At 40.8% G+C, this 26,826-nt stretch overlaps 1 protein-coding gene across 3 annotated transcripts; it reads right to left on the minus strand.

The window, feature by feature from the left end:
• Window positions 1-40: 40 nt before the first annotated feature.
• On the minus strand, window positions 41-26,598 carry zbtb48 (zinc finger and BTB domain containing 48). Of its 3 annotated transcripts, XM_072586323.1 has the most exons (11): window positions 26,492-26,598; window positions 19,528-20,500; window positions 17,483-17,594; window positions 16,153-16,245; window positions 14,975-15,061; window positions 7,258-7,412; window positions 5,575-5,711; window positions 4,320-4,484; window positions 3,559-3,647; window positions 2,230-2,516; window positions 41-441 (listed from the first exon to the last, which is right to left on the minus strand). In XM_072586323.1, exons 2-11 carry the CDS (start codon window positions 20,496-20,498, stop codon window positions 423-425), a joined length of 2,115 nt encoding a protein of 704 aa, XP_072442424.1. In that variant the 5' UTR covers window positions 20,499-20,500; window positions 26,492-26,598; the 3' UTR covers window positions 41-422. The 3 variants fall into 3 exon arrangements, with proteins under 3 accessions (XP_072442424.1, XP_072442423.1, XP_072442421.1); XM_072586322.1 differs by lacking the exons at window positions 41-441; window positions 26,492-26,598 and adding an exon at window positions 23,253-23,334 and having other exon boundaries at window positions 1,540-2,516; XM_072586320.1 differs by lacking the exon at window positions 41-441 and having other exon boundaries at window positions 1,541-2,516.
• Between the last annotated feature and the right edge of the window lie 228 nt (window positions 26,599-26,826).

Below are 26,826 nucleotides of genomic sequence, written 5' to 3' on the forward strand. Positions count from 1 at the left end.
GTCGATAGTTTAATACTGACTTGATGTAGGGGTTGTCTAAGTGTGAGTGTGAAATAAACATGAAGCAGCTCCAACACCATTCCTGTTGAGAAAATATTTTCATTTATATTTGTACTTTTGTTCCATTATTTCTTAAGCATAGTGCCTTTTTATGGTTATCAAATGCAGTAGCTATTTTCTACACTGCAAGATCGAACTGCAAGCAACAACCTATTGTTTTTGTTGCCAGTTGAGTAGAATGTTGCTCACCACATGTTCATCATTCCTTGGTCATCTTTGAGTAATGCCACATGATCGTTCGTAAGATAAAAATAACTCAGCCAGCATTTCTATTTATGTTGTCTGTCGCTTATTTAGATGGGCTACAGTGATGTCCGATAGCTGTCTCTCCTTCCAATGAAGGTGAAATTTTGATTGAGGCTCTAGGAAGTTGCTTGTGACCTGTGGAATGGAGGGGAAATGGAGAAAGTTGTTTTTTTTTTTCCACATTGTGTTTGAACAGTACTTATTCTGACCAGAAATTAATTTCCAACAGGGACGTACAAACTTTCATTCAAACACCCTGTAATTTCTGTCAAATAACATTGCTTGACAAATTTGCCATTAGTTCAATATCTCAATCTAGTTTTTTTTTTGTTGTTTATTTGCTTTACCATTTGAGTATTCTGTTGTAGTTTGAAGGATTTTAAATCTTTGAACAAAAATGCTGAATAAATAACTTAATGCTCCTGTTACATATATCCAGGAATTTTTTTGATGGTTTTTCACTATGATTTTTGCTTCTGTCTTTAGTGTTTAATTCATTGCCAGCAATATTCATCTTCAAGTTCTATTCTTGCAAATTTTTTTGTTTGTAATCAAAAATCTCATCTATGGAGAGCTGAGAATTAACTTCTACCAGACTTTAAGGATATCCAAGATTTCATGTTTCTAATGCATGCTTTCTGCATTATTGTTTTGCAGGTTGAGTATGTGACCAGTGGATGGCAGTGACACCCACGAGGTCAGCATGGTTAAACCATCTTAGCTGAATATTGAGCAGTATCTCTGCAGTTGTTTGTTTTTTTTCTCTTTCATTGGCCTTGCCAGCAATGCCCACATCCAGAATTCCTCACCTGTCCCTAATTATTTTTGAACTGAAAGGCTTGCTAAGCCACTTAAGGGAAACCGATCAGTATGTAAGCCAGACCAGGCAAGAACAAGATTGCTTGTCTTCATGGAGTACTTTTCCAGTGTAGACATTATATGGGAATAAGGAGAAAAAGCTAACTTTCTCCATTGGTTGATACCTTGTCCAATACAAGGATTCTTCATTGTAGATAGATTTCCCTTTGAAATGGTGCTGTAAGTACACTTGCACTTTCTGGTAATTATTGACAGATAACAAATACTGAGCTGAAAATGTGTTGCTGGAAAAGCGCAGCAGGTCAGGCAGCATCCAAGGAGCAGGAGAATCGACGTTTCGGGCATCAGTCCTTCTTCAGGAAGCTGATGCCCGAAACGTCGATTCTCCTGTTCCTTGGATGCTGCCTGACCTGCTGCGCTTTTCCAGCAACACATTTTCAGCTCTGATTTCCAGCATCTGCAGTCCTCACTTTCTCATCGAAGATAACAAATACTGGTCTTACCTGTGACATCCACATCCCATTAAAAAAAATTTAAAGGTAATTAACACACTGCAATTGTTGGGATCTTGTTGTGCACATTGGATGATTCAAATTAAATCACTGTTGAAGGGAAGCAAATATTTGAAGTGCTTTGGAATGTCCTGAAGACATGAAAGGCACTTCTTGAAACTTCAAATTTGTCTTTTCACAAAATAATATTGCATGATTTGCTAAATGAGCAGTTATGTGCACTTTGAAATGCAGGTTGAACAGGGGTTGGGGTGAGGACGAGAAAGAACACCCCTGCTCGTCTTCAAATAATGACACAGTATTCTGAAAATTCCTGAGTGTCTGAGTTAATGTTTCATCTGATAAATGGTACTTTGAAAAGGCAGTACTCCCTCTTTACTATACTGTGCAAGTCTGGGTGACATACTGAATTGTGGGGGTGAGTGGACAAAATGTACAGGGAAGATTGTGTTGATCAGTGACTACTTAGAAACTCCCATTTTATTTTACATATTTTACAAAGTAAGAGTCAATTATTTGTTTTGAGGTTCTGACCCCATCCTCCGAGAATAAGTTCTTTTATATCTTGACTATGGTGACCTCTTCAACGTACATGTCTGTCATACCAATGGCCAGCTCCACATTCTCTTGCAATTGATAACTTCCAATGTCTGTGAACCTATGAGGTAAAAGTTCTGGAGTTTCTGTGCACGGATTAGTCTTTATGGCTGTAGTGGATAGGACCTGGTCTGATGGGCTGGTTGTGCATGTTCCTGTGTTTGTGTCACTCTCTGCACCTTCCTCTTTCTCATCTGTGATGATCAGGTTGCGTAACCTTCGCTGACGGGGGTTGTAGTTTTCTACCCGTCCATGAATCTCCATGTGTCGCCTCAAGTGAGCCTGCATTTGAACAAAACACACATCAGTGCTGAGTAGAGTGTCAACAGAAATTTGATTTTACTTAAAAAGGTTGTAAGAGTCTCCACAGTAGTGTTTCTAAACAAAGGCTGTCATATAGCTGCATAAGGAGATATTAGGGCAATTGACCAAAAGCTTGATTAAAGTGGTAGGTTTTGAATAACATTTCACAGGATGGAGACATTTAGACAGGGAATGCCACAGCTTTGTTCCAATACAGCTGAAGGCTCCATTGCCGCCAACGAGACCAAGTAACTTGGAAACTGACAAAGGCTGGACTGGGTAACAAAGTTCTGAGCATTGTAGAACTGGAAAGTATTCAAGCTGGGGAAATGGATGGAGTTAAACGCTATATTGTGAGTGGTCCGACTCCGCCTTAGACAGAATTAGTAGCTGTGAAGCATTATGAGAGGCAGGAGCTGAAGTTCAAGTGGCTTGTTAGGAATATCAAAGCCACAGAAGGACAACCATAACTGGCTATTAAAAACACAGGAATTTTGATAAAGGTGCTGCCCTAAAATAATCCTATTTGAGACCTGGCCTGCCTGCCTTCCTGTTTAGCATTTTTAAAAATCTGATTGTCTTTTTTTTTCCCCCCTCATTCTTCTGTCACATTAATCATAACTAGTCATTTTAAAGTTGCTGCTTGGTGACTCCTTATTGTGAGCTGTTCTAAAGGGGTCCTGAGATTTATAAGTTGTCGAGCAACAAAAGGCTGTTCAACTTAATCAGTCCTTGCTGGTGTTTGTGTTTCACGTGAGCTGACTCCTGTCCCATATCACAACCTATCAGCAAAATCTTCTCTTTTGATCTAGATTTTCCATAAATTACTCTGTCATTCACAACTCCCTATGGTTAGTCATTGTAGTTTGCAGATTTATTTGGCTGGCAGTACTCCTCTCTTTCCCTCAATACCTCAACCTCTAGCTGATCCCAGTATTGGGAGAATTCAGTAGTACTTGCAGAGCTAAAATGCAAATTTCATAGTTTTAAAAAAAATTGATCAATAGATGAAGAGTCTCACCTGTCGAGTGAATTTATAGCCACATTCACTGCACTCAAATTTCCTCACTCCTTTGTGCCTCCCCACATGTACACGCAACTGATCAATGGCTGAAATGAAGGAACAGATCAATTATAGTGACAATTAGTGACTGCATTGACCCATTTGTTGTCTTCCTAATTCCCCAAATGTTCACCACCATTCCCACCACACACACCCCCCCCCCCCTCCCCCCCCCGGCCACATCCTCCCTTGAAGTGAGGTGACTTTGCTTCGGGTAGAGTTCTACAGAAGCCAGGTACGCTCCTGTATAGCAGGTTGTTCTTGGACTTGTTCAGTTCTGCTTTATTTTGTGTTCTTTGAAGTATCAGCTCCACTTTCCTGTCCACTTCTTATATCCCTTAATTCCCTGAGAGACCAAAATTCTATCCATCCCAAACTGAACCGAATTGGAAGGTGAGTTTGAGTGTGAGGCTGAGGAATCAGTGGCTGGGAGACTGTTTTACAGCTGTTCCTCCTGCAACATTCAAAAGTGCAGGTTTCAGCAAGAATCACTTGTCCGCAACTGTGGAAGAGTTTGTCAAGTTGATGGGGGTAAGAAAAGAAATGCAGAAAAAAAAACTAGCCACCCAGTTTGCAAATCTAAACATAGTGTGATAGTATTAATACCAGCCACTCTGTATTCAAGGTTATTTCCACTGATGGAGTGAAGTTATTAGAGCTCATTAGGAAAGGCTGGAAAAATAAAATATTGCTGTACCACGTTGTATATGAAACATTACCTTTAAAGGTTTTGCCACAGATATCGCAGTAATGTGGCCGCCCTTCCTGATGCTTGCTGGCCATGTGACGATGGAGAGGACCCCTCTCTGTAAAGGTCTGGCTACAGACCTGACAGCTGAATGGCCGTTCACCTGTATGAGTCCTGTTGTGTTTGTCCAAGCTTGCTGAAACAAAAATCAAAATACAGCCTGAAGATATACCTGTCTCATGCTTTACCCATCAGCTGCATGACTGAACTGAGTGTTTTCTGCTCAATGCTGGCCAGTGAAATCAAACTCCATAACTAACACTTCACCTTTGGCAAAGCCCTCCTTTTCAGGCAACAGCCTGACAAAATCAGTCAATTTCACCTCTGTCCTGCTTTTAAAATTTTATCTGTTGATTTAATCTTATTCATTATCCATGTGTGCATTGGTGGCAAAACTGACACTTATTAGCCATCACTAGTTGCCCTGAGACAGTGGAGATGAGCCTTCTTTTTGAACCACTTCAGAGGGCAGTTAAAAGTGACAAACGTGGGGGAGTGGAATCACAATTGGATAGACCATGTCTGTCTGTAGTTTGACTCTGTCAATCTCACTGTTGTTTTGCCACATGTTTTCATACTGCTTTTGATCTTCACTTTTTTGCTCACCTGCTTGTGTGTAATCTGTGGAATTCTTTTCCACAGCAGAGTTTTTGAATGTATTCAAAGCTGTATCTATTCTCACTCAATGAGAGAGTCCAGGATTGAGGAACAGACAGGTGTTGAGATCACTATCAAATCAACTGTAATTTTATTGAATATTTGAGTGGACTCTGGGCTGAATGGCATACTCCTGCTTCTTCTTGAATAAAGGAGATTACTGGAGCTCAGATTTTAAAATTATGATTGACACCTTCATGATCATTTTTACCAATATCAGCTAATATTATTAGCTCTACTGCGGACGGTGTTACTACCCCGTCTAGAGTGCATCAGTAGAGGGTTGCTGGATAACTGTAGTTGTCTACATTTCTCTCCCAATCCCAGCAATATTAGCCAACTCCAGAAAACTGTCTCCCACCCCCACACGTGGTCCCCAATGCTGAACAGAGGTCAGAAAACGCTGCACAGGTTTGGGCATGGCTACACTGTATGGTATTAGTGCAAAACCAGTTGATCAGTTTGCCATCGCTATCATTGCTAACAGAAATTTGCATAGGTCCCTCTGTTAGGGAGTTGTAAATAATCAAATGGCCAAGCTCCATTTGAATCGGGAGGCAACTGCTCACCTTGAATCCTGAACGTTTTCCCACATAAATGGCACTGGAAGGGCTTCTCGCCCGTGTGGGTCCGTCGATGGACGTTCAGGTTCCCCTTCTGCGTGAATCCTCTGTTGCAGAATTCACAAATATAGGGCCGCTCATTCCTAAAACAGAGGTACAAAAGTGAACGTCACTCCTGTTCCCACCCCATATTAAATGTTCTTTCCAATCTGAACCAATATCACCAGAACAGACTCTGGTCATGTTGCTGTTTGTGGGATTAACTGCCATCTTTCTAACTAAAATGGTGACAAAAGTTCTTTGAGGGCCATAAATCACTTTGGGAAGTTCTCTGCTTTTGAAAGGCAACTTTTTTTTCTTTTTAAATGAGATTGGTCAATATTGTGCCTCAACAGGAAAGTCACCATATGTATTGATATCTCAAAGATTATTACAGTACGAGAGGTGCCCTATATAAATAGCATCCTTAACACAAATTTACCCATTTCTCAAAAAACTGTTTCTGTACTTAAACAAAAAAACACTTCAATATAAAGGTAGGGAACTGATCCTCTATTTGGGAAGATGAAATGAAGGAACTAAGCCCTTCAATTCCACCAATAACAATTCATAGAAAGTTGCAGCCATTTGGCCCATCACTTTGAAATATGTGTCCAGTTAGTTCCAAATCCTTGCTGCTTCCTTATAGGTATGCATTCCGTTTTGAAAGTTTTTATTTAATCTGTTTCCAACATCCTTTCAGGAAATGTATTCCAGATCAGAATAAGTTGCCATGGAAAGAAATCTCATCTCCCATCTGCTTCTTTTGTCAATTATCTTAAAGCCAAGTTATATATTTTAAGAACTTTGTCAAAATGTTTAACTATATTCTGGCAATTCTATGTAACTCTGTCAGCATTAATCCATTGCAATGTCTTTGTCAGTGATACTGTGTTTCAGACACACTCCTCTTTCGAAGCACCAATTCCTCAAACAGAAATTGAAATATCAGTCTCTTGAAAAATCTCAAATATTGTTTTCAAAAGGGAATTGAATTACCATCAAAAATATCAAACTGAGGAATGCAGATATTGTCTGAAGCTATTGATCATTTGGTTTATGACTGCTGCTCCATCATATGTAATAGAGATTCTAGCAATATGGGTGCAGCAGATTAGACTTTACTTCTCCACAGGCTATGCAACAGGGATATCAGCCAGTTACTTGATTTTGGGGTGAGTGAGTTAGAGTGCATGTGAATGAGTAAGCACAGTCATAACTCATCCAAACTTGTTTGAACACAAAGCAACTAATTTGAACTCAGTGGAAGTAAGTTTGCATTTGGAAAAGGCCATTTTGTTCACATTCTCTCCTTCCATAATCCATTCATAATTATTTTAATACTGGATGTCCCCAAAGCGAAGATCTCTGCGCTCCTATCTCCAACTGCCCTATAATGTTCACCCTCTCTCTATCCCTCATCTTCAAATGACCCAATTTCAATTAAGAGATTAGCTTTGGTAGTTTGTGACAATTCCAATTGAATAAACTATGAACTTCTCTGTACATGTGGATTTTAACACTAAACATTCATCATTTTGATTTTTAATCGTTGCCAAAACAAAAGGAGTTGTGCTTGCACTATGTGTGTGTGCAATGTACCCTTCTGTTACTGCCTCAGTACATTAAGGAGAATGCTCAGGAATGTACCTGTGCTTGGATTTTATGTGTAACTGCAGACCATGACGAGTGGAAGCTCTGTGACCACATTCCTCGCACACAAACAGCTTCTCCCTCTGGTGCCTGGACAGTTCATGCACATGCAGGTCACTGCGAGTGAGGAAACATTTGGAGCAAGTGGAGCACTGCGAACAAGAAACATGCTACACATTAATTGTTTTAAGAGGATAAGATCCAAGTGCAGAAGCAGGCCTGATCAGTGATTTGATGAGATTGTGACTAATCTGATAATCCTCAAACTCTACACTCCTGCCTTTTCCTCATAACCTTTACCAATTTTTAAAAATCTGTCCTGGACAACCTCGTGTACCTTCTCTAGACCATGTATTTCTTTGATCAATTTTGGCCCTCTGATCTCCGTATTCTCGGTGTTGTCTGAACAGTGCCTTGTATTGTTTTAGTAAGACTTCCCTATCTTTACACAATATCCCCTTAAATAATGGCAACATTCCTCTTGCCTCCCTATTACCCACTGAACTTGTATGCTAGCCTTTTGTGATGTATGAGAAACTAAAATCCCACAGTACTGCAGCTTTCTGCAATCTTTCTCCATTTAAATGATGTTCAGCCCCTCGATTCTTAAGGATCTCACATTTTCCCACATTATATTCCATCTGCCAAGTTTTTGCTCACTCGGATAGTCTGACTATGTTCGTCTGTAGAATCTGTGTCACCCTCGCCACTTGCTTTCCCACGTATTTTTAAGTCATCTATAAACTTAACTATTGTATGTTCCCATTCCTCATCCAATTCACTAATACATATTTAAATAATTGTAATCTCTGACACTCTACTAGTTGGAGTTGCCATCCTGAAAATGCCGCCCTGAACCAACTCTGTCTTCTATTAGTTAGCTAATTCTCTGTCCATGTTAATATACTACCTCCAATATCATGGGCTATGATGTTTATTAGGAGATCGGCATCCAGTACCTTATCAAATACCACCTTAATTATGTTTCATTCACTATATCCCCTTTACCTTGCACATTATCTCCTTAAAGAATTCAAATAAATATGTCACACATGATTTCCCCTTTGTGAAGCCATGCTGACTCTGCTTTATCATATTATGTACTGCTAACTGTTCTGCTATCGCATCCTTTATAACAGACATTAACATTTTTCCAATAACAGACATTTCACTGACAAGCCTATCGTTTCTGGTTTTGTTTGTTCCCTTTTTTGAATAGGGATGTTACATTGGCAGTGTGCCAATCCTTAGGGGTCTTTTCCAAAATCTAAGGATTCTTGGAAGATCACTGGTCCATCCACTAACTCTTTAGCTAATTTCAGAAGATTGACAGGAGATCTAATTGAGGTATATAAGATGCTAAAAGGGACTGACAATGTCAAAATAGAGAAGATGTGATTTGGAGATGCCGGTGTTGGACTGGGGTGTACAAAGTTAAAAATCACACAGCAGGTTATATCCAACAGGTTTAATTGGAAGCACACTAGCTTTCGGAGCGAAGCTCCTTCATCCGGTGATAATGGAGGGCTCGATCATACACAGAATTTATACCAAGAATTTCTGCTATAAATTCTGTGTTACGATTGAGCCCTCCACTATCACCTGATGAAGGAGCGTCACTCCGAAAGCTAGTGTGCTTCCAATTAAACCTGTTGGACTATAACCTGATGTTGGGTGAGTTTTAAAATAGAGAAGATGTTTCCTTTTGTGGGCAATCTAGAACAAGAGATCATTGTTTTAGGATCAGGAGTAGCAGATTTAAAACAGACATGAGAAATTACTTCTCTCAAAGGGTGTGAATCTGTGGAATGCACAATGGATACTGGGGCATTGAGTAAACTTAAGGAGATGGACAGACTTTTAATTTGTTATGGGTAGCAGGCACGAACGTGGAGTTGAAGCCGAGATGATGATTGTATTGAATAGTGGAACAGGCTCAAGTGGTTGAATTGCCTACTCCTGCTCCTTGTTTTCTTTTAATATTCTAGGATGCATCCCATCAGGTCCAGGGAAGATACCAGTCTTTAGCTTAATCAGTTTCCCTATCACATTTTCCCCAGTAATAGTTATTGTATTTATTTCCTCTGCTCCTTTTGCCCTTTGATTCTTTAGTAATATTAGAATGTTATTAGCATCTGTCTTCACAGTAGGAGACACAGTAGGTATTTATTCTGGCCTCTTTCTCCTTTTTTGTTTATTTAAAGAGGCTCTCGCTGTCCATCTTAATATTACTTATAAGGCCACCCTCAGTTTATATTCTCCCTCTTTTAACTTTGTTTCAGTTGTCTTTTGATGATTTTTAAAACTTTCCAATCCTGTGGTTTACTGCTAACCAATGCCATATGCTTTCTCTTTCAATTTGATGTTTTCTTCAGAACAAAATAAATTAATTAATTGTACCCATTAACCTCTATTTGTGCCATTAATTTATTTATTTTGTTCTGAATACTGAGTGTTTAAATAAAGAGGTTTTTTTTGCTTTACCATTTCTCCTCCCACCCACCCCCACCCCATCCCCACCTTAACCCTAATGACTGCTGTTATTCTACTTTTGTAGATAACTTCACAGGTTAACCTATCCCCGTCTTAGAATCTTTCTTTCTCATTGGGATATATCTGCTGTGAGTCATTAACTATGTTCTTAAATGTCTATCATTTTATTCTCAACTTTCTTTGCTTCTAATCACCTTTCCCAGTTTAATCTAGCAAGCTATTCCCTCATTCCATTGTAATTACCCTTGTTTAAATTTAGCATTGTTGTTTACAATCCAAGTTCCTCACTCTCAAATTGAATACTAAATTCTACCATCTTGTGGTCACCATTGCCAAGGGAATCTTTTATTCTGACATAAATTATTAAACCTGCCTTTTAAAATATTACTGTATGCAAACAGCCTGATCCAGAGTTGAACCTGCGACACATTATTCGAGGAAACTGTCCAGAATAATCTCCATGAATTCTTCCTGGGGCTGCGTCTGTCAATCTAACTATCCTAATCTACATGAAGATTAAAGTCATCAGCCTTATTGTAGTGCCATTTTTTTTTTACATATCCTCATTATCTCCTGATTTTTCTTATTTCCATCAAATAGTTACTGTTAGAAGGCGTATAGACTACCCCTGCCGGTATCATTTTCCCCTTTCTCTTAATTACTTCTACCTGTACAGATTCTCCGTCCTCTGATCTAAGATAATTTCTTGCTATTGTACCTATTCCCTCCCATACTAACAATGGTACACCAACACCCTTTCTTTCCTGACTATCCTTTTTGAGAAGTCAATACTCATGAATATTTAGTTCCCAGCTTTGATCTCCTCCCAATCATGTCCTATAGCTATTACAAAGATTGTACCCATTAACCTCTATTTGTGCCATTAATTTATTTATTTTCCTCTGAATACTGACCGTTTAAGTAAAGAGCCTTTTGTTTTTGGCTTTACCTCCCTTTAACCCTAATCACTGCTTTTATTCTACCTTTTGTAGATACTGCCCCTTCCTGTCCTACTCTGGCTGTTGTTATCAAAGTAGCTGCCCTGTAATTCTGCTATATCCTGTATTTGTTAGCCTATATTTTCCCCCCTTCCCAAACCCGCACCCCCCACCCCCCACCCCCCCACCAAATAGTTTAAAATTCCTTTGCAACTCTAGTTAATTGATTCAAAGGACACTGGTCTCTGCATGGTTTAAGAGGAAGCTGTCCCACTGCAACAGCTAGCCCAGTACCCCATGAACTGAAACCCATTCTACTGGTCCAATCTTTGAATCATGTATCTAACTCCTTGACTTAATTTGTCCTATGCCAGACTGCCTGTGCCTTAGGTAGTAATCTAGAGATTATTACCTTTTAAAGCTCTGGTTTTTAATTTAGCTCCTAACTATTCAAAATCTTTTCAGAATAATCTCCTCAATAGGACTAGAAATGTCGCTAATAACAATATGGATGATGACAACTGTAATCCCTCTCATCCCACGCTACATTCTTCTCAAGCCTTGAGGAGATGTCCTTAACCCTGGCACCAAGTAAGGATAAAAACAATGACTGCAGATGCTGAAAATCAAATACTGGATTAGTGGTGCTGGAAGAGCACAGCAGTTCAGGCAGCATCCAACGAGCAGCGAAATCAACGTTTCGGGCAAAAGCCCTTCATCAGATTTTATTCCTGATGAAGGGCTTTTGCCCGAAACGTTGATTTCGCTGCTCGTTGGATGCTGCCTGAACTGCTGTGCTCTTCCAGCACCACTAACCAAGTAAGGATGCCTGCCTTGAAGAAGTTTTCCTCCTCTCTCTACAAGAATCTCAGGGAATCCCTCTCCCACTGCAACTCCCAGGTCATTTCCTACTCTATGCTACTTTCTCCCCACCCCCACCCTCCTCTAGCTTATCTCTCCATGCTTCAGGTTCACTGCCTTTATTCCTGATGAAGGGCTTTTGCCCGAAACGTCGATTTCGAAGCTACTTGGATGCTGCCTGAACTGCTGTGCTCTTCCAGCACCACTAATCCAGAATCTGGTTTCCAGCCTCTGCAGTCATTGTTTTTACCAAGTCGGCAATACATGCTTCGGGACTCCTGCTCACAGCTGCAAGAACTGTATCTAACTCCCTAATTAAACTAAATAAAAACTTAAAAGAACTGCGGATGCTGTAAATCAGAAACAAAAACAGAAGCTTCTGGAAGGGCTCAGCAGGTCTGGCAGCATTTGTGAAGAGAGGCAGGAGTTGGCATTTCTAGTGACCCCTCCTTCAAACTAATTGTTTCTGGGAGGGTGTCGGTTTATGTACAGATGATATGGTGGGGGGTAAGCTTAAGGTCAAGGTGAAAGGTGAGGATAGAGCCAAAAGAGAGACAAGAACAGTTGGACAGACAAAGGAGTGAATAATGATCTGGGGAGGAGAGTGAATAGCTGTTAGTGGCTAACAATGGGCAGTGTGTAATGGCAGACAATGTGGTAACAAGGCTTGGTGTGTGGGGATTGGGATAAGGATATGGGAGAGTTTGAGGCCCTAAAGTTATTGAATTCAATATAGAGTTCAGAGGGCTGCAAGGTCCCTAAATGGAAAATGAGGTCTTGTTCTTCCAGCTTATGCTGAGCTTCAATGGAATACTGCAGCGAGCCTGACACAGATGTTGGCCAGGCAACTGGAAGCTAACATTCACACTCCTAGCCATATCGTTGTCCAATCCTTCATCTGTCTAACTGTTTGGGCTCTATCCCCACCACTAGTTAACTCTTTGCCCTCTCTACCCACCCTGTCTTCTGCATGGAGACCGACATTTTCCTAGCTACCAGTTTTGAGGAGGGTTTGCCAGACCCGAAATGTTGACGCTCGTTTCTCCTCACACTACATTCTGCCAGAGCTGCTGAGCTTTTCAAATGATTTCTGCTTTTCTCCCCAATTATACTGTCTCTTAACATGGCCATGCTCCCATTTCCTCCCCCTACTTGAAAGGCTCCCTGCACAAAGGTGCTGTGGTCAATTCACTAATGTTCCACGTTCTTGTCTGCATAGCTTGCAAGAGCCTCATAACTGTTGGAAAATTACAGGGGCTGAGGGTTGTCAATTGTAACCCCTAGCACCTTATACCTGCCTCACCCACAGTAACACTCCACTGTTCCCAAGCCCAGACCAATTTTGAATTACCTATTGAGGGGTGTAAGTGCCCTTCTGACTCCAGCAGCAACACATCACCAATCCTGTCATTAATATCATATTTGACAATTTATAAATTAATGACTCTAGATTCTATTATTGATTCTTTTATTTTTAAAATATGAAATATAATTTTAAAACACTATCTAAAATAGGTTCACAGAGGGGAGTATCCCCTCACCAAGTCTGCCTTCCTCAGAGTGCATAGAACGTCTTGCACTCCTGTTCTTATCTGTCAGCCAGAGCTCCCTTATTGGACCAGATTAATGCCCCAATCAGAGAACTCGTCCTATGAGGTCCACCTGGCTGATACTGTTACAATTACTACATCCCTACCCCTCTAAGAGCTGGGACATAGGCCTATTGTTTTGCTTATAGCTTCTGGGCATTTTTGCATCAGATCTGGTTCCTCTGACTCGGCTTCAGATAAGGGCGGTGTGTACTGGATCATAATCCGCTTCTTCAGTCTGGAAAAACTTTATCATCTTCAGGTGGCAAAAGTATCAAGGCTATGACATCTGATGTATCCATCTCAAACTCAGAGGTTTCTTCAGTAGATGGAGGGGGAGAAACCACAGGTTTCGACAGCCTTTCCGACTCTTCTGAGGGGCCGAGTATGTTTTGCTTCTCCCCAGTTCGTGAGTTTGCAGCTTTCATGTGCTTGGATAGGACTGCCTCATCTACCTGAACTTTGTACCTGACATAGAACATAACAGCGCAGTACAGGACCTTAGACCCTCGCTGTTGCGCCAACCTTTGAAACCAATCAGAAGCCTATTTAACCTACGCTATTTCATTCTTGTCCATATGCCTGTCCAATGACCATTTAAATGTCCTTAAAATTGGTGAATCTGCGAGTCTACTACTGTTGCACCTGACCTTGTGTCAAACATGCCTCTAACCCTTTCAGGGCCATTCCCGTGGTTTCGGCACCAAACCTTGTCCTCTGAAATAAAATGTCCCTCTCAGTTAGTGTAGTGTCTGGCATTGATGCTTCTGATACTGTTTCAGCCCCCTCCTAGGTCTGGGAAGATCAGATTTAATCTGGCGTGGATTCTCATCCCCATTAGCAACTCTGCTATCCCTGTAGTTGCATGAGGCGTGCCCTGATAATCAAGTAGGAAACAGGACAGTTTGGTATCAATTGAAGTTGTAAGCTGTTTCTTTAAGCCTGCCTTCAAAGTTTGGACTGCTCTTTCTGCCAGACCCTTAGACAATGGATCCCATTCGACTTTAGGAAATACTCAAATTCCCTGCTGGTAAGTGATTTCTATCATGGTCACCGTGTTTGATGAATTAACTCTATGCAAATCAACCACTTTAAGTGGGCATACAGAATTACTAAGAACATTGAACCCAAGCAAGGGCTGGCATTGTCGACACGTAACTGAGTTCAGGGTTTACCCAGCCATTCCCATGAATATAGGAGTGTTGCTGGTGGCAATTTTTGTCCTTGTGGGCACTGCCCCACCCTGCGCCTATGTTTGCAACCAATCCTGGCTACCAGATATAACCTCTCATCAATGTTTTCATTTTGGACACCCCGGGATGGCTGGGACCTTTGCTTAGGATAATCACTCTTGCTCCCCATAATAAAATGCTCCCCATAATAAAACACATGAAAGAAGTGAAACTATCACTGTATTCCAACAGATGAAAGGCTTAACAGACAATCGATTTTTCAATGTATAATTTCAGTTACATCACACTGTAAATTTTTGCTATAAATTCTGTGTGTTAGGATTGAGCCCTCCACTACCACCTGATGAAGGAGCGTCGCTCCGAAAGCTAGTATGCTTCCAATTAAACCTGTTGGACTATAAGCTGGTGTTGTGTGATTTTTAACCTCATCAGATACGATAGCTTAAATCAAAATGTAACATCTAGAGAACTGACAGGGATCCATGATTAATTACTATGTGGTGCAGTCCTGAGCTCCTTACAGAGTGCGTAACTGTTACTGATCTGGATATGTAACTATCAGTGCAGCAAAGTATAGTATGCTTTTAGATGCCACATAAATACAGGTCCACAGTATTATAACTTGCCTCTAGTCACTCACCGGGTATGGTTTTGGAGCTCCATGACATTTGATCATGTGAATTTGCAGGTCCTTTTTCTGCATGAACTGCTGAGGGCATGAGGAGCACTGAAAAGGTTAAAACATACAGATAATAGAATTTCAAAGAGTAAGCAAGAAATAAATAAAGTTCTTGCTGGTTAGACAGTGTAAGGTTAGTACTCTCTCTGTTCTAATATAAAAAAGTGTTGTTGTTTGAAGCATAGCAAATTCTGTTAGAGTCAAATGAGATGCTTTTATCACAACTAGCACATCAGGTATTTGACATTTAGATAAACACCCTGTAAATCATAGTTATGTATTGTGTACTGCTCATGCATTATACCTGCATAAATTGTTTACATGTTTTCAGCATTTTGCCTTTTTTTTAATGACCTTCCATCATCTTTCATTACATGCTAAACCTCTATAAAACACTTCTTAGTATCAGCTGGAGTACTGTGTCTAGTTCTAGGTACCTTTACTTTATGAAAGATATCATGGTCTTGGAATAGGTGTAGAGGAAATTTATCAGAATGGTACTAAGGATGAGAGACTTCTGTTATGCGGAGAAACTGGAGAAGCTGTGGTTCTCCTCTTCAGAGTTCAGAAGTTAAGTGATAAAAAAAATCCTGAGGGGAGTTTTAATAAATGAGGAGAAGTTTCTTCCAGTTGCAGAAGGCTTGGTAACCAGAAGGCATAGATTTAAAGAGATTGGCAAAAGAACCAGTAACAATATGAAATTTATTTTAAGTGCAGCATATGTTGTGATCTGGAATGCATTGTCTGAAAGGATGGTGGAATTAGATTCAATAATAATATTTTTTACATGTAAAAATTGCAGGTAGTGGAAAAAGAGTTTTAAAGAACTGTCACGGCAATGAGGCACCAGATGGCTTCTTTTTGTGTTGTACAATTCTATTTCCTACTTACCCATTTCCTTCATTCTCCAGACAATGGTTGTTGCTGCCCTCTGTTTTAACAAGCACGTAACTCACCCTTAATAGCCATACCACAGCCAAAACTTTCATAGATAAATGCTGCTTATCAGGAATAAGAACTCAGGGCTATTTCTGTTCCCAACTTCCCCTCACTCATCTAGTTAATTGTAGCTTCAAAATGCTAACCCCAGCTGAGACTAGTTGATGCAATCTATGACTGATCAGAGCCATTCGACCTACCTTGAAGGGCATCTCGCCTGTGTGAGATACCAGGTGGTTCCTCAACTCTGTCCGCCCTTTAAATGTCTTGCTACACTCATGACAAGTGTAAACCTGTAGGGAGAAAAGCAAAAAAACCATGATCAGAATCACATTAGTTTCAGGAAAAGAGGTTTAGTCAATCAATGGATTTGTTCTGATTGTACTGACAATACGCAGTTGTTCAGCACTATTCAACAGATTAAAATGCTCCCTGTCAAGACACCCTGTAGGTCAGCGTGGAGACCAAACAACAGTGAAGAACTGCAAGAGATTATGGTAATGGAGTTAAAAGCACACTCTTTATAAGGTTATAAAAAGTTGGGGAAGAGCAGCTACACACGAGAGGTTCAGGGAGAATGTTCTGTGAGAAAGAGATTCAGGAAGTGCCGACCCAGGAGCTGGTGGATGAGCAGGATACCATTATGTGAAGACTTTACAGCACAGTTTGAGATGTAGGGCTGGAGGAGGAAGCAAAAATGGGAATATTGAAATCAGTGCATTGGGGCACAAGAGACAGGGATGATAGTGAGCACAGAATATGTAAGACAGCTGTTTATTCTAGGTATAAAAATGTCAAAGCTGTCATTGCCCAGTTAAGATCAACTGCCCAGGTACAGACAATGAATCCTCAGCAACCAGGTTTAAAGTTTGAGCAGGTGAAATGTTTGGCTCAGTGGGTAGCAATCTCGACTGAATCAGAATGTTGTAGATTTGAGCTTCATTTTGGAGAATTAAGTAAAGAGTCTAAGCTTATACTCTCATTGCTGCATTGATTTTCCAAATCAGATAGGGGCCCTGTCTGTCCTTTCAAAAAGCAAGTTGATGATCCATTACCATTACTATTCTGAAAAAGAGCAAGAGAAATCCCCCAGTGACTTGACCAACATTTAACTCTCAACCAAATCACATAATCAGATTAGTCATGATCTCTTTCCTATTTTCTCAGATCTTGTGGTGTTCAACAGCGACTACACTTCAAAAGCAGTTGATTGTAAAGTTCTTTGGAATAATCATAAGTTTTGCAAGGTGTTTATATAATTAAAAATTTTCATTTTCCTACATCCCTATTCCCATTATTGTGTACGAATCATAAGTTTCTGATAACAAATCTGTTCTGATTTAAGATTTATCCACCTTTGAGGTAAAAACACTGTATGCAAAACACTTGGTTCAACATCAAAAGATACATTGGTGCCAGATGTAGATTATTGTTAAAACTTGCTCTGACTGGCACCTTTAAATTGATTAGCACAAATTCTCCCAAGAATGCAACAATTAAAAACAATGTTTAAAAACCTAGTTTCCATACCACGCCTGTCCTGGTCACGCAGTTCCTGGCCTCGTGTTTAAGTAAATTTTCTTTCCTGAAGTAACACTTTCCACACTTGGTGCATTTAAATGGTTTCTCTCCTGTATGCTTCCTGAAGACAAAACAACCACGTTAGGAACATGCTAGTTTGTACTAATCACCTTACAACTGAAGCTGTAGGTTATTTTTACAGGGGAGGAGTGGGATGAGGTAATGGGGATGAAGATTGTCCCAAGACTGAGACAGTTAAAACTTTTGTGAATTTGATTGAACAGTTTAGCAACTGTTTACAGTTCTGCCCATATTTAAGTCCAGGAAGCATAGAGAACCATGAGACTGATACCCAGCACCATATGAGTTATGCAGGAAGATAACTGAGCTCTGCGAACAAGTTCAGATAGTAAACAACATTGAAAATACTAATCCAGAACATATTTAAGACAAGCCTCCAAGAATAGGGCAAGCAGGCACATGTTTAAACAAATGAAATGCTAACTTGGAACTAACATCAGGAGGTTCTCCACAAAGAGTGATCAACACCCAGAGTCATTTAAAAAGCAGTTGTAAAGTGGGTATGGAAGGAGACTTTACTGTTGTTCTGGTGCGATTAATTAAGATAAGTCAAACAATCATTTCTAGATCTATCGTTTGCGAATCCCCTTCACAGGATACGGGCAATGCTGGCAAGGTTGCATTCATTGGCTTTCCGTAATTGCCCTTGAAATTTCAAAAAGCCACCACAAGTATGATGGACTAAATGGCCTCTTTCTGTGTTCCACAATTCTATGGAGTTAATGTTTGCTTTCCTCCTGAAAGACAAATTGCACACTGTGTGAGAACTAGCCAAATTGGGATACTCATGAGACAACACTTTGATGAGCTCTCAATAGGAAAACGCTGCACTGTGATCAGTATCCAGGCCCAGGGAGAATGGAAAGAAGGATAATGATGGATCTGCAGAAAACATAATTTAAGAAGCTGTGGGTGACCACTTATTTATTTGCATACTTTTTCAGAACAGCAAAGCACTTTTGATTAAAGTTGGTCCCTCATCAGTCCCACAATCATCCCATTTTCTTTGGAATGCCTGTAAAGTTTTATTCAGCATGAATAAAGTTACCATAGCCTTACCAGATCATAGGGCTGCCCTCTCAGAGAGTGACAACTAGTAGTGGAGACAATTAATAGTCGTCACACCTCAGGGCAGGGAAAGGTTGAGAGGGAGAGTCTTTCATGGTGATCTCAGAATATGCACAGAGAATATTGCAAACGCAGTAGAGAGCAGTAGGCATACTGCAGGGACAGTTTTTATGGAAATAGAATGGGACAGCACATGAACAGGCCCTTCTGCCCATCATGTCAGTACAGACCATGATGCCATTCTAAGCTAATCCCTTTTAAAATATCTTTTCTTTGAATGTCTTGAGTTTCCCCTGAACAATAGGGATGTGTTTATTTTAATGACCCACAAGTTATCTTATCCCAAACTAATTGGCTTTCAGGACCAAATCTTGAGAGTTGAAATATTTATTCTATTGAAGAAAATTGAATATGGGAGAAAATGTAGTTTTGCTACTTCAGTTTTGTGAGGTGTAGTAGGATGAGATGGGGGGGAGGTAGTGGCGCTAAAGATCCGTTCTACTGTTAGCGTCAGGTGATGAAGTATTAGTTAATGCTCAAACCAAACAGGATTGATTACCCTGCATTTGTTAGTTAGTCAGGGTGTCTTCCATACCCGATCTACAATATACTTTGGTCAACGTGCCTTGTAACAGACAAATGTAAAAGTGCCTCCACCTCCAGAGCAGTGTATGTTATATTCTTTTTAACTTGGGAGTGAGTTTAGGCCAGCAATTTCATCCTTGATTTCAGATGATGATTATAAATCACTCCTTCTTTGCTCTCCTGAAGAATCAAGTCAGTGTGACAACATCACTGCATTTGTTGCTGAGTTTCCTTTATTCTCTGTATCACACAAACATGAGATAACAGCATATTCATTAACTTCAACAATTAAATGTTGTGATCGGCAGCAGTCAATTTACCTGTTGTGAACTTTGAGGTAATATTTGCTGAGAAACTTCTTATGACAAGTTGGACACTCTGCAGGATCATTCCTTCTGTTTGCTGGTTCTGAGGCTTTGAGCTTTTGTCTGTCCAGTCCTTGTGTGGTATCTTTTCTCGGTTTCTTACAAATGTGCCTGGCTGGAATGTAGTCATGGTCCAGTTCTCCTCTGTCATTCATATCTTCATCCTCCTCATCTTCTTCGACTTTGACCAGGTCTATGTCCATTGTAGAGTTGCTGTTCCCATTGGTGGTCTCATGACTGTTCTCCTCATTGTTGTCTCTTAAGCCACCTTCCTTGCCCTTTACCTGATTACAGTTTTGGCTTCCTGGGAAGATCAAGGATTCTCTAGACCTTTTCTGAATAGCAAAGGCTCTTATTTTATCTTTCTGCTTCTCAGTAAGCAAGTTGAGTGTTTGTTTATCATTGCATCTGTTGTTCTTTCTGCCAAAATGTCTGATTTGTGTGACAGTAATTTGTTTCACAGGAACTCCAACATCTCCAGAATGTTTGGTAGGTTCTATTGGTACTTTCACAGATCTATCTTCAGTGGTTGTTTGGCTGCATGAAGTTTCTTCACTACTCTCATTTTCAACAAATTTCTGCTGATAATGGTGACAAGCCTGAACAGCATCAGGGATTGAAAGGAGTTCTGCTGCACTGAGCACTTCAGAGACATTTGTTTGGGTCAACTGAAGCTCACCTGTGTATATAAAGTCAAACAGAAGGCCCAAGACACTAGTGCAACTATCAGGAAGATTGACTTCAGCAGATGTACCAGCTCCATAAATATTGTGGAAGAAATTACTACAACATGCCAAAATACTACGGTGTGCATTTAAGCAATGGCCACCCAGGTCCAGTGTAACATCGCAAAATTTACCATCTTCCCGTTGTTTGTTCAATGCATGAAGTATTCTCTTGCTGTGTTTGGAAAAATGGTCTTCCATATCTAAAAATAGGAATAGAGACATTTTTTTATTGCAAAAAATGATGAATAATCTGCTTACCACCACTTTATCAAACATTCGCAGGACATAGGATTAGAAACAGAGGAAGGTTTCCTCAAACAGTCCAAGAGCAGATTCAGCACAGGTTACGACAGTATAAAGCTACACTGACAATGCCATGTGTCATGATTTGGAGATGCTGGTGTTGGACTGGGGTGTACAAAGTTAAAAATCACACACCACCAGGTTATAGTCCAACAGGTTTAATTGGAAGCACACTAGTGTTCGGAGCGACGCTCCTTCATCTGGTGGTTGTGGAGGACACAACCACCTGGTGAAGGAGCGGTGCTCCAAACGTTAGTGTGCTTCTAATTAAACCTGTTGGACTATAACCTGGTGGTGTGTGATTTTTAACTAATGCCATGTGTCAAAGTTTCAAATTCAGAAACACATCGTAACGCCCCAGCATTTAATTTGGGCAATTTCTTAATCCATCCATCCCATGACCACCCCTAGTAAGAGATTTTACTATAGTTTTGTCATTCTAATACCTTTAAATAATAATGGCTACTCATTTCAGCAATGTCACATGTATATCTTCAAGTTCAACCCTGAAAAGTTAATATTATCCTTTTTAAAGAAAGAGATATTAAAATCAAAGAATACCAATAAACTTCAAATAAAAATATGAACTTATTACAGATAAATGTAATTCTGGTCCCACAATCATTGATACACTTGATTAAAAACTGTCTAAACAAGAACAGACAATAACAAGCACAAGACCACTTTATACCAGTGTTCACACCGTACAACTGAGGCCAAGACAATACCAGCTACCAATATTCAGAAGCAGTGTACCAAACTTCAGATATCTGGGGAACAGTTTCTGGTTATCTTTGTGCATTGTGGTTGGGAAATGATTGGATTGAACAGGACGGTTTAGTTTATTTGTTTCATCAATTGGAATATTTACAATTGGAATGAATGGAAAAGGGTTATGTCCATTAGGATTCCGCATAGTGGGTGTGAATATTAAGAGGTTTGATCCCATGGAGCTCTCTGTATGGATCAATTAGCAACTTAAATAGGCATGATAATAACAAGCAACTTCCCTTGATGCTGCCTTTGACTTTACTCTTTTGGTGTCAGTCATGGTTCAATGGATAGCATTCCTGCCTCCAAGTTCAAAGTTTGTGGTTTCACATCTAACAGTGATGCGACCATTAGCCAGGATGGCTTTCCTAGGGCACTATAACTACTACCACCTAGGAGGACAAGGTCAGCAGATACATGGGATCACCACTGTCTGCAAGTACCCCTTACTCGTCATCCTGACTTGGAACTATGTAGTTATTCCTCCAGCATAGAGGAGATGTAAATCTGATGCCCCAACTGCTCTATCAAGTGGCTGTAGGAGATCCCATGATTACACTGTTTGAAAAGGAATAAGGGAGTTCTTCCCTGTGACCTGGCCAATAATTATTCCATGATCTCATTAAAATAGTGTACCTGGTTATCACCAAATTGTTTTTGGGAGTTTGTCACGTACCAACGTTCTGCTGTGTTTCCTATTTTTAAGATACAGTGACTACTGTAATGCATTTCATTAAAGTATTTTGATACATCTGGAGAGCACAGAAACTGTTATACAAAAGCTGTCTGTCTTTCTTTCTTGAGAACTTCCTCATATCTTTATTAGTTGCACACTCAAACCAGCAGCACTGCTTACTGCAGTTATGAACCCAGGATTTTGTTTCAGTCTTATGGGTTTTGCCAGCTGGGTCAGCATTTATTACCTATCCCTAAGCCTTCAGAAGGAGGTGGTGAGCTACGTACTTGCAATATTTCGGCGTATTTAGTGAGGTACACCTACAGTGTAATTGAGAGAGAGTTCAAGGATTCTGACACAGTGACAGCAAAGGAACAATTATATATTTCCGAGTCAGAATAGTGAGTGGCTGGAGGGGTACTTGCAGGTGATGGTGTTCCCATGTATTTATTGCCCCAATCCTTCTAGATGATGGAGATTGAGAGTTTGGATCCTTGGGAATCTATGGATTCTTGGGGGATTCCCACAGTGCATCTTGTATGTCACAAGTACTTAACTGCTCAAAATCCCAAGATTCCAGAGATCCCTCTCCTACACATTGCATTGGGTATCATGCATTGTCAGCAATCTATGAATTGTAATTACTGACAGTGATATATTGAAAGCAGAACAATAAGTGTGTTACATTATCACAGGACCCAATTCTTTTGCTTCAAAGTTTCAGTGGATTTGCATGCATGCTTTTTGCCCATAGAGGTTAATCTTTAAAACAAGATGGTTTGACAATGTATTTAATATATTGATCTAGCAACAGTTCAGATACTAGTGAGAGTTATTTTTACCCCCACGTATATTTCTCTATCTAAATAGAAATGTGGTTTCCATTAAACTTTGTTGTAGGTGAACAAAGTTTACAAAGCAAATATTTCAAAAATCATCACCAATGGAACTGGGAGCAGACAGACAAATTTAGGATTTGCAAGGCCCGGTGCTGGAAACAGAAATCATAAGAGATTTTTAACAGTTAAAGGGTAATTATTCTAAAATGTAAAACTGGAATAGGTCTAGATTGCTTGCAAAGAGGGAGCAATACCAAAGTCACACAAAGAACAGGTCAGACGGAGAGGCACCACCAAGGACATCACTTCCAGGACAGGACAATGGAAGCACCTTACTGGTTCAAAAGAGACATTATCACTTACCTGCAAAGAGAATTGGAATCTCCTGATCCCATTGATACTGTCAGGATGTTGCATTGTATCAATAATCAGGACATTCATCCAATAACTGGTTTTTCAATTATCATCATTGTAACTGGATTACTCAATATCCAAATACATTGTATCTTTCCCCATTTTAATTAACCTTATTGCACAAGATTCCTGTAAAACCTGGCTTCATCCTCAGCTCGAGGGAGAGAATTCTCGGCTACCTGGACAGACTGACTGTGCTGTTTCAGCTTAGTCAATTTCTCTTCCATCTTTATAGCTTGTAATAAATAGCTTGTCAATTTCACCCAATCTGGTTTGTGTGGTCTCTGCTTTATTGGGCTAATTCCTCTGACAGCCAAATATGATCCAAAACGAGAATTGGTGCTGTCATGCGATGCCTCCCTGTATGGTATCGGCTGGTGTTGGCTCACTGGTAGCCCAACAGAGAAGAATACCCAATAGCATATGCTCCATGGACTTTGGCTGATGCAGAAGGCAAAATGCCCAGCCAGAGAAGAAAGGTTTGGCGGTCATCTTTGTTGTGAGGAAGTTCCACTAGTACCTCTACGAATGGGAATTTGTCACAGTGACAGATCACAAATCCCTGCTAAGGCTACTAAAGGAAGGCAAGGTGGTGACACCCATGGCTTCTGGTAGACTTCAGTGTTAGGCCCTCATTCTCAGCGTGTATAAGTAAAGGGGATGCCTTGAGCTGCCTCCAACTGGCAGACACTCCACCAGTGGTGCCTCCCCTGGAAGAGTCCGTTCTGGTTTTAAACTTCCTGGACACCATTCCAGACACCGCTGACAATATCCAACTGTAGACACAAAAAAATCCTGTGCTAGCAAAATTAAAACAGCTGATGGTAATGTGGGAAACAAAATGACCATTGGAACCATGATTGAAACCTTTCTGGATCTGGTGAGGCCAGATCACTACAGAGGACAGCATATTACTATGGGGAGCAAGAGTGATTGTCCCAAGTAAAGGTCGCGTCCAGATACTGGCTAAACTCCACCAGGGCAAATTGGGGTTTCCAAGATGAAGATGCTCCCAAGAAACTAGAACCCTATGGCCAGGGTTGGATGCTGATGTAACTGCATTGGTGGGACAGTGCCCAGTGTGCCAACAAGGACAAACATTGCCACTGGTGGTGCCCCACATTTGTGGGAAAGGCTGGGTAAACCTGAGACTGGGTTAATGTCGAATATGAAGGATCTTTCATGGGCTCAATGTTCCTGATCATTGTGGATACCCATTCAAAGTGGTTGAATGTGCATAAAGTTTGTTTGGCCAACTCAGGAATGACAACTGAGAAACTGCAAGCATTGTTGCGATACATAGATGCCTGGAGGTATTGGTTATGGACAATGGGACATCATTGTGGGTGGCACAATGGTTAGCACTGCTGCCTCACAGCGCCAGAGACCCGGGTTCAATTCCCGCCTCAGGCGACTGACTGTGTGGAGTTTGCACGTTCTCCCCGTGTCTGCGTGGGTTTCGTCCGGGTGCTCCGGTTTCCCCCCACAGTCCAAATATGTGCAGGTAAGGTGAATTGGCCATGCTAAATTGCCCATAGTGTTAGGCAAGGGGTAAATTTGGGGTATGGGTGGGTTGCGGGTCGGAGTGGACTTGTTGGGCCGAAGGGCCTGTTTCCACACTGTAATGTAATGTAATCTAATCATTTACCAGCAGGGAATCTGAGTATTTCCTAAAGTAGCTAAATCCCATCTATCATCCAATGGTCTAGTGGAAAGAATGGTCCAAACGTTGAAGGCAGATTTAAAGAAGCAGCTAACAGTGTCACTCGATACCAAACTGTCCCTGTTCCTGTTTGATTACAGGAATACCCCTTATGCAAAAACAGGGATAGTTCCCGCAGAGTTGCTGATAGGGAGAAGACTCCACACCAGGTTATATCTGATATTTCCAGACACATTGTGGGTGGGGTGGGGGGAATGGTGAAACAGCAGCAGGGACATCAATGCCAGTCACACGTTTCCTCTAAGCAAGAGAGGGACAATTTACTTCAGGGGATGAAATAGCCCTGAATGGGTACGAGGTGAGGTTGTCACAATGCCAGCTCCTGTAATTTACTAAATTCGGGTAGGTGAGGCAGTCCTGAACAAACATGTGAATTACCTGAAAGTTGCTATATTGCAAATGGGGCAGGAACAAAACATACCTGGCTCCTCAGAACAGCCAGAAAGCCTGTCAGAAACCGTGGGTCGTCATCAAGTGTCAAGGAAACCTCAGAGTCCAAGATGGATGCAGTCTTAATACCATTACCGCTGCAAGAACAGGGCAAAACTTTCCCGAGACTTTTCAGACGCAGGTCTGGTTACACACTGTCCGTATCAGAATCCAAATCAGAGGAACTGGACCTAGGGCAAAAACATCACACGAAAACCTACCAAGAGAAAGACCAGTTCTACATCCCTGGACTTGGCAGGAGGAGGGATGGAGTAGTTGGAACTATTTGGATCTCGTGGATTACAAAATCCTCGATTGGCTCAAGTTAACAATCCGAATCAAGAAGCCCTGGCTGACTGGTATAAACTGGGGATTATTGCTTTTCCTATTGGTTATCAGTGGACTTGAGGTGTTTGCTTTTGTGACCCCGTTTCTTTGTAGGTTTTTGTTTTGACTCTTGGCGTGTCATGTATATTGTCAATTTGTTTAACGTTGAATAAAAAAAACAAGGGATTTAATAATCTCCTGAGGAGCATCTCCTCACTCTGAGCTGGCTGGCCACAGTCAGTCTAATGTGAACAAGTAAATAAAGGGTGACTTGGTAATAGGACACCAGCCACTGTACAGTTATGTCAGGTACTGTGTGGCAAAGACTTGCATAAAATGAAATACTAATTATCTCTGCAAAGTGGACATTATTCAAGCACACACGTTGCATTCAGTTCAACTTGGCATTATTTTTTTCAGAAACTCACTAAGTTCAGATCATTTTTAGTGAAAGGCCTATTTAGGCCTAACTAATTTGATTCAAAACTCTATGCAATATAGCATTTCAAAGGGCTTTCAGGAAACTCAGCAAAGCATACCATGCATTCAGTCATACACAGGCCCTTCTGAAATGGGGCTAAAGCCCGAGTTCTCTCCACATGCTGAATAAATCTTGCCAAAGCAGCAGAGATTGCAAGCAGTAAGGTTCGTTAATTAACAGCAAAAAGGCTGTATTTATCTTGTTGTGATTAACTTCAGGCTTTCCTACCTGCAGGATGATATTTTCTGACTGCCACTAGAAATGGATGTGATGTGAGTGACGTTCTTAGTTTCAAGTGATGAGTGAAAATGAAAATGCCATCTTCCAAACATCTGTCAAAGGGAACCTACAAACAGAGCACGCGCGGCCTGCCGACCAACCACGCATGCACCACCCTAGGCATGCCGGTCGTTGTAGTCTTCCGGCCGTGACTCGAAACGATGCTTGCTCCTTTCCCACTATTTTATTCCGATTTCCTTTTCTTTCCTTTCTTCCCCCCAAATTTACCCCTCAGGGATATTTGTGTGTCCCACTAATGTTTAATTCTCTCTTTCGCCCTGGGA

This window comes from Chiloscyllium punctatum, chromosome 16, assembly GCF_047496795.1.
Source record: "Chiloscyllium punctatum isolate Juve2018m chromosome 16, sChiPun1.3, whole genome shotgun sequence".
NCBI lineage: Eukaryota > Metazoa > Chordata > Chondrichthyes > Orectolobiformes > Hemiscylliidae > Chiloscyllium > Chiloscyllium punctatum.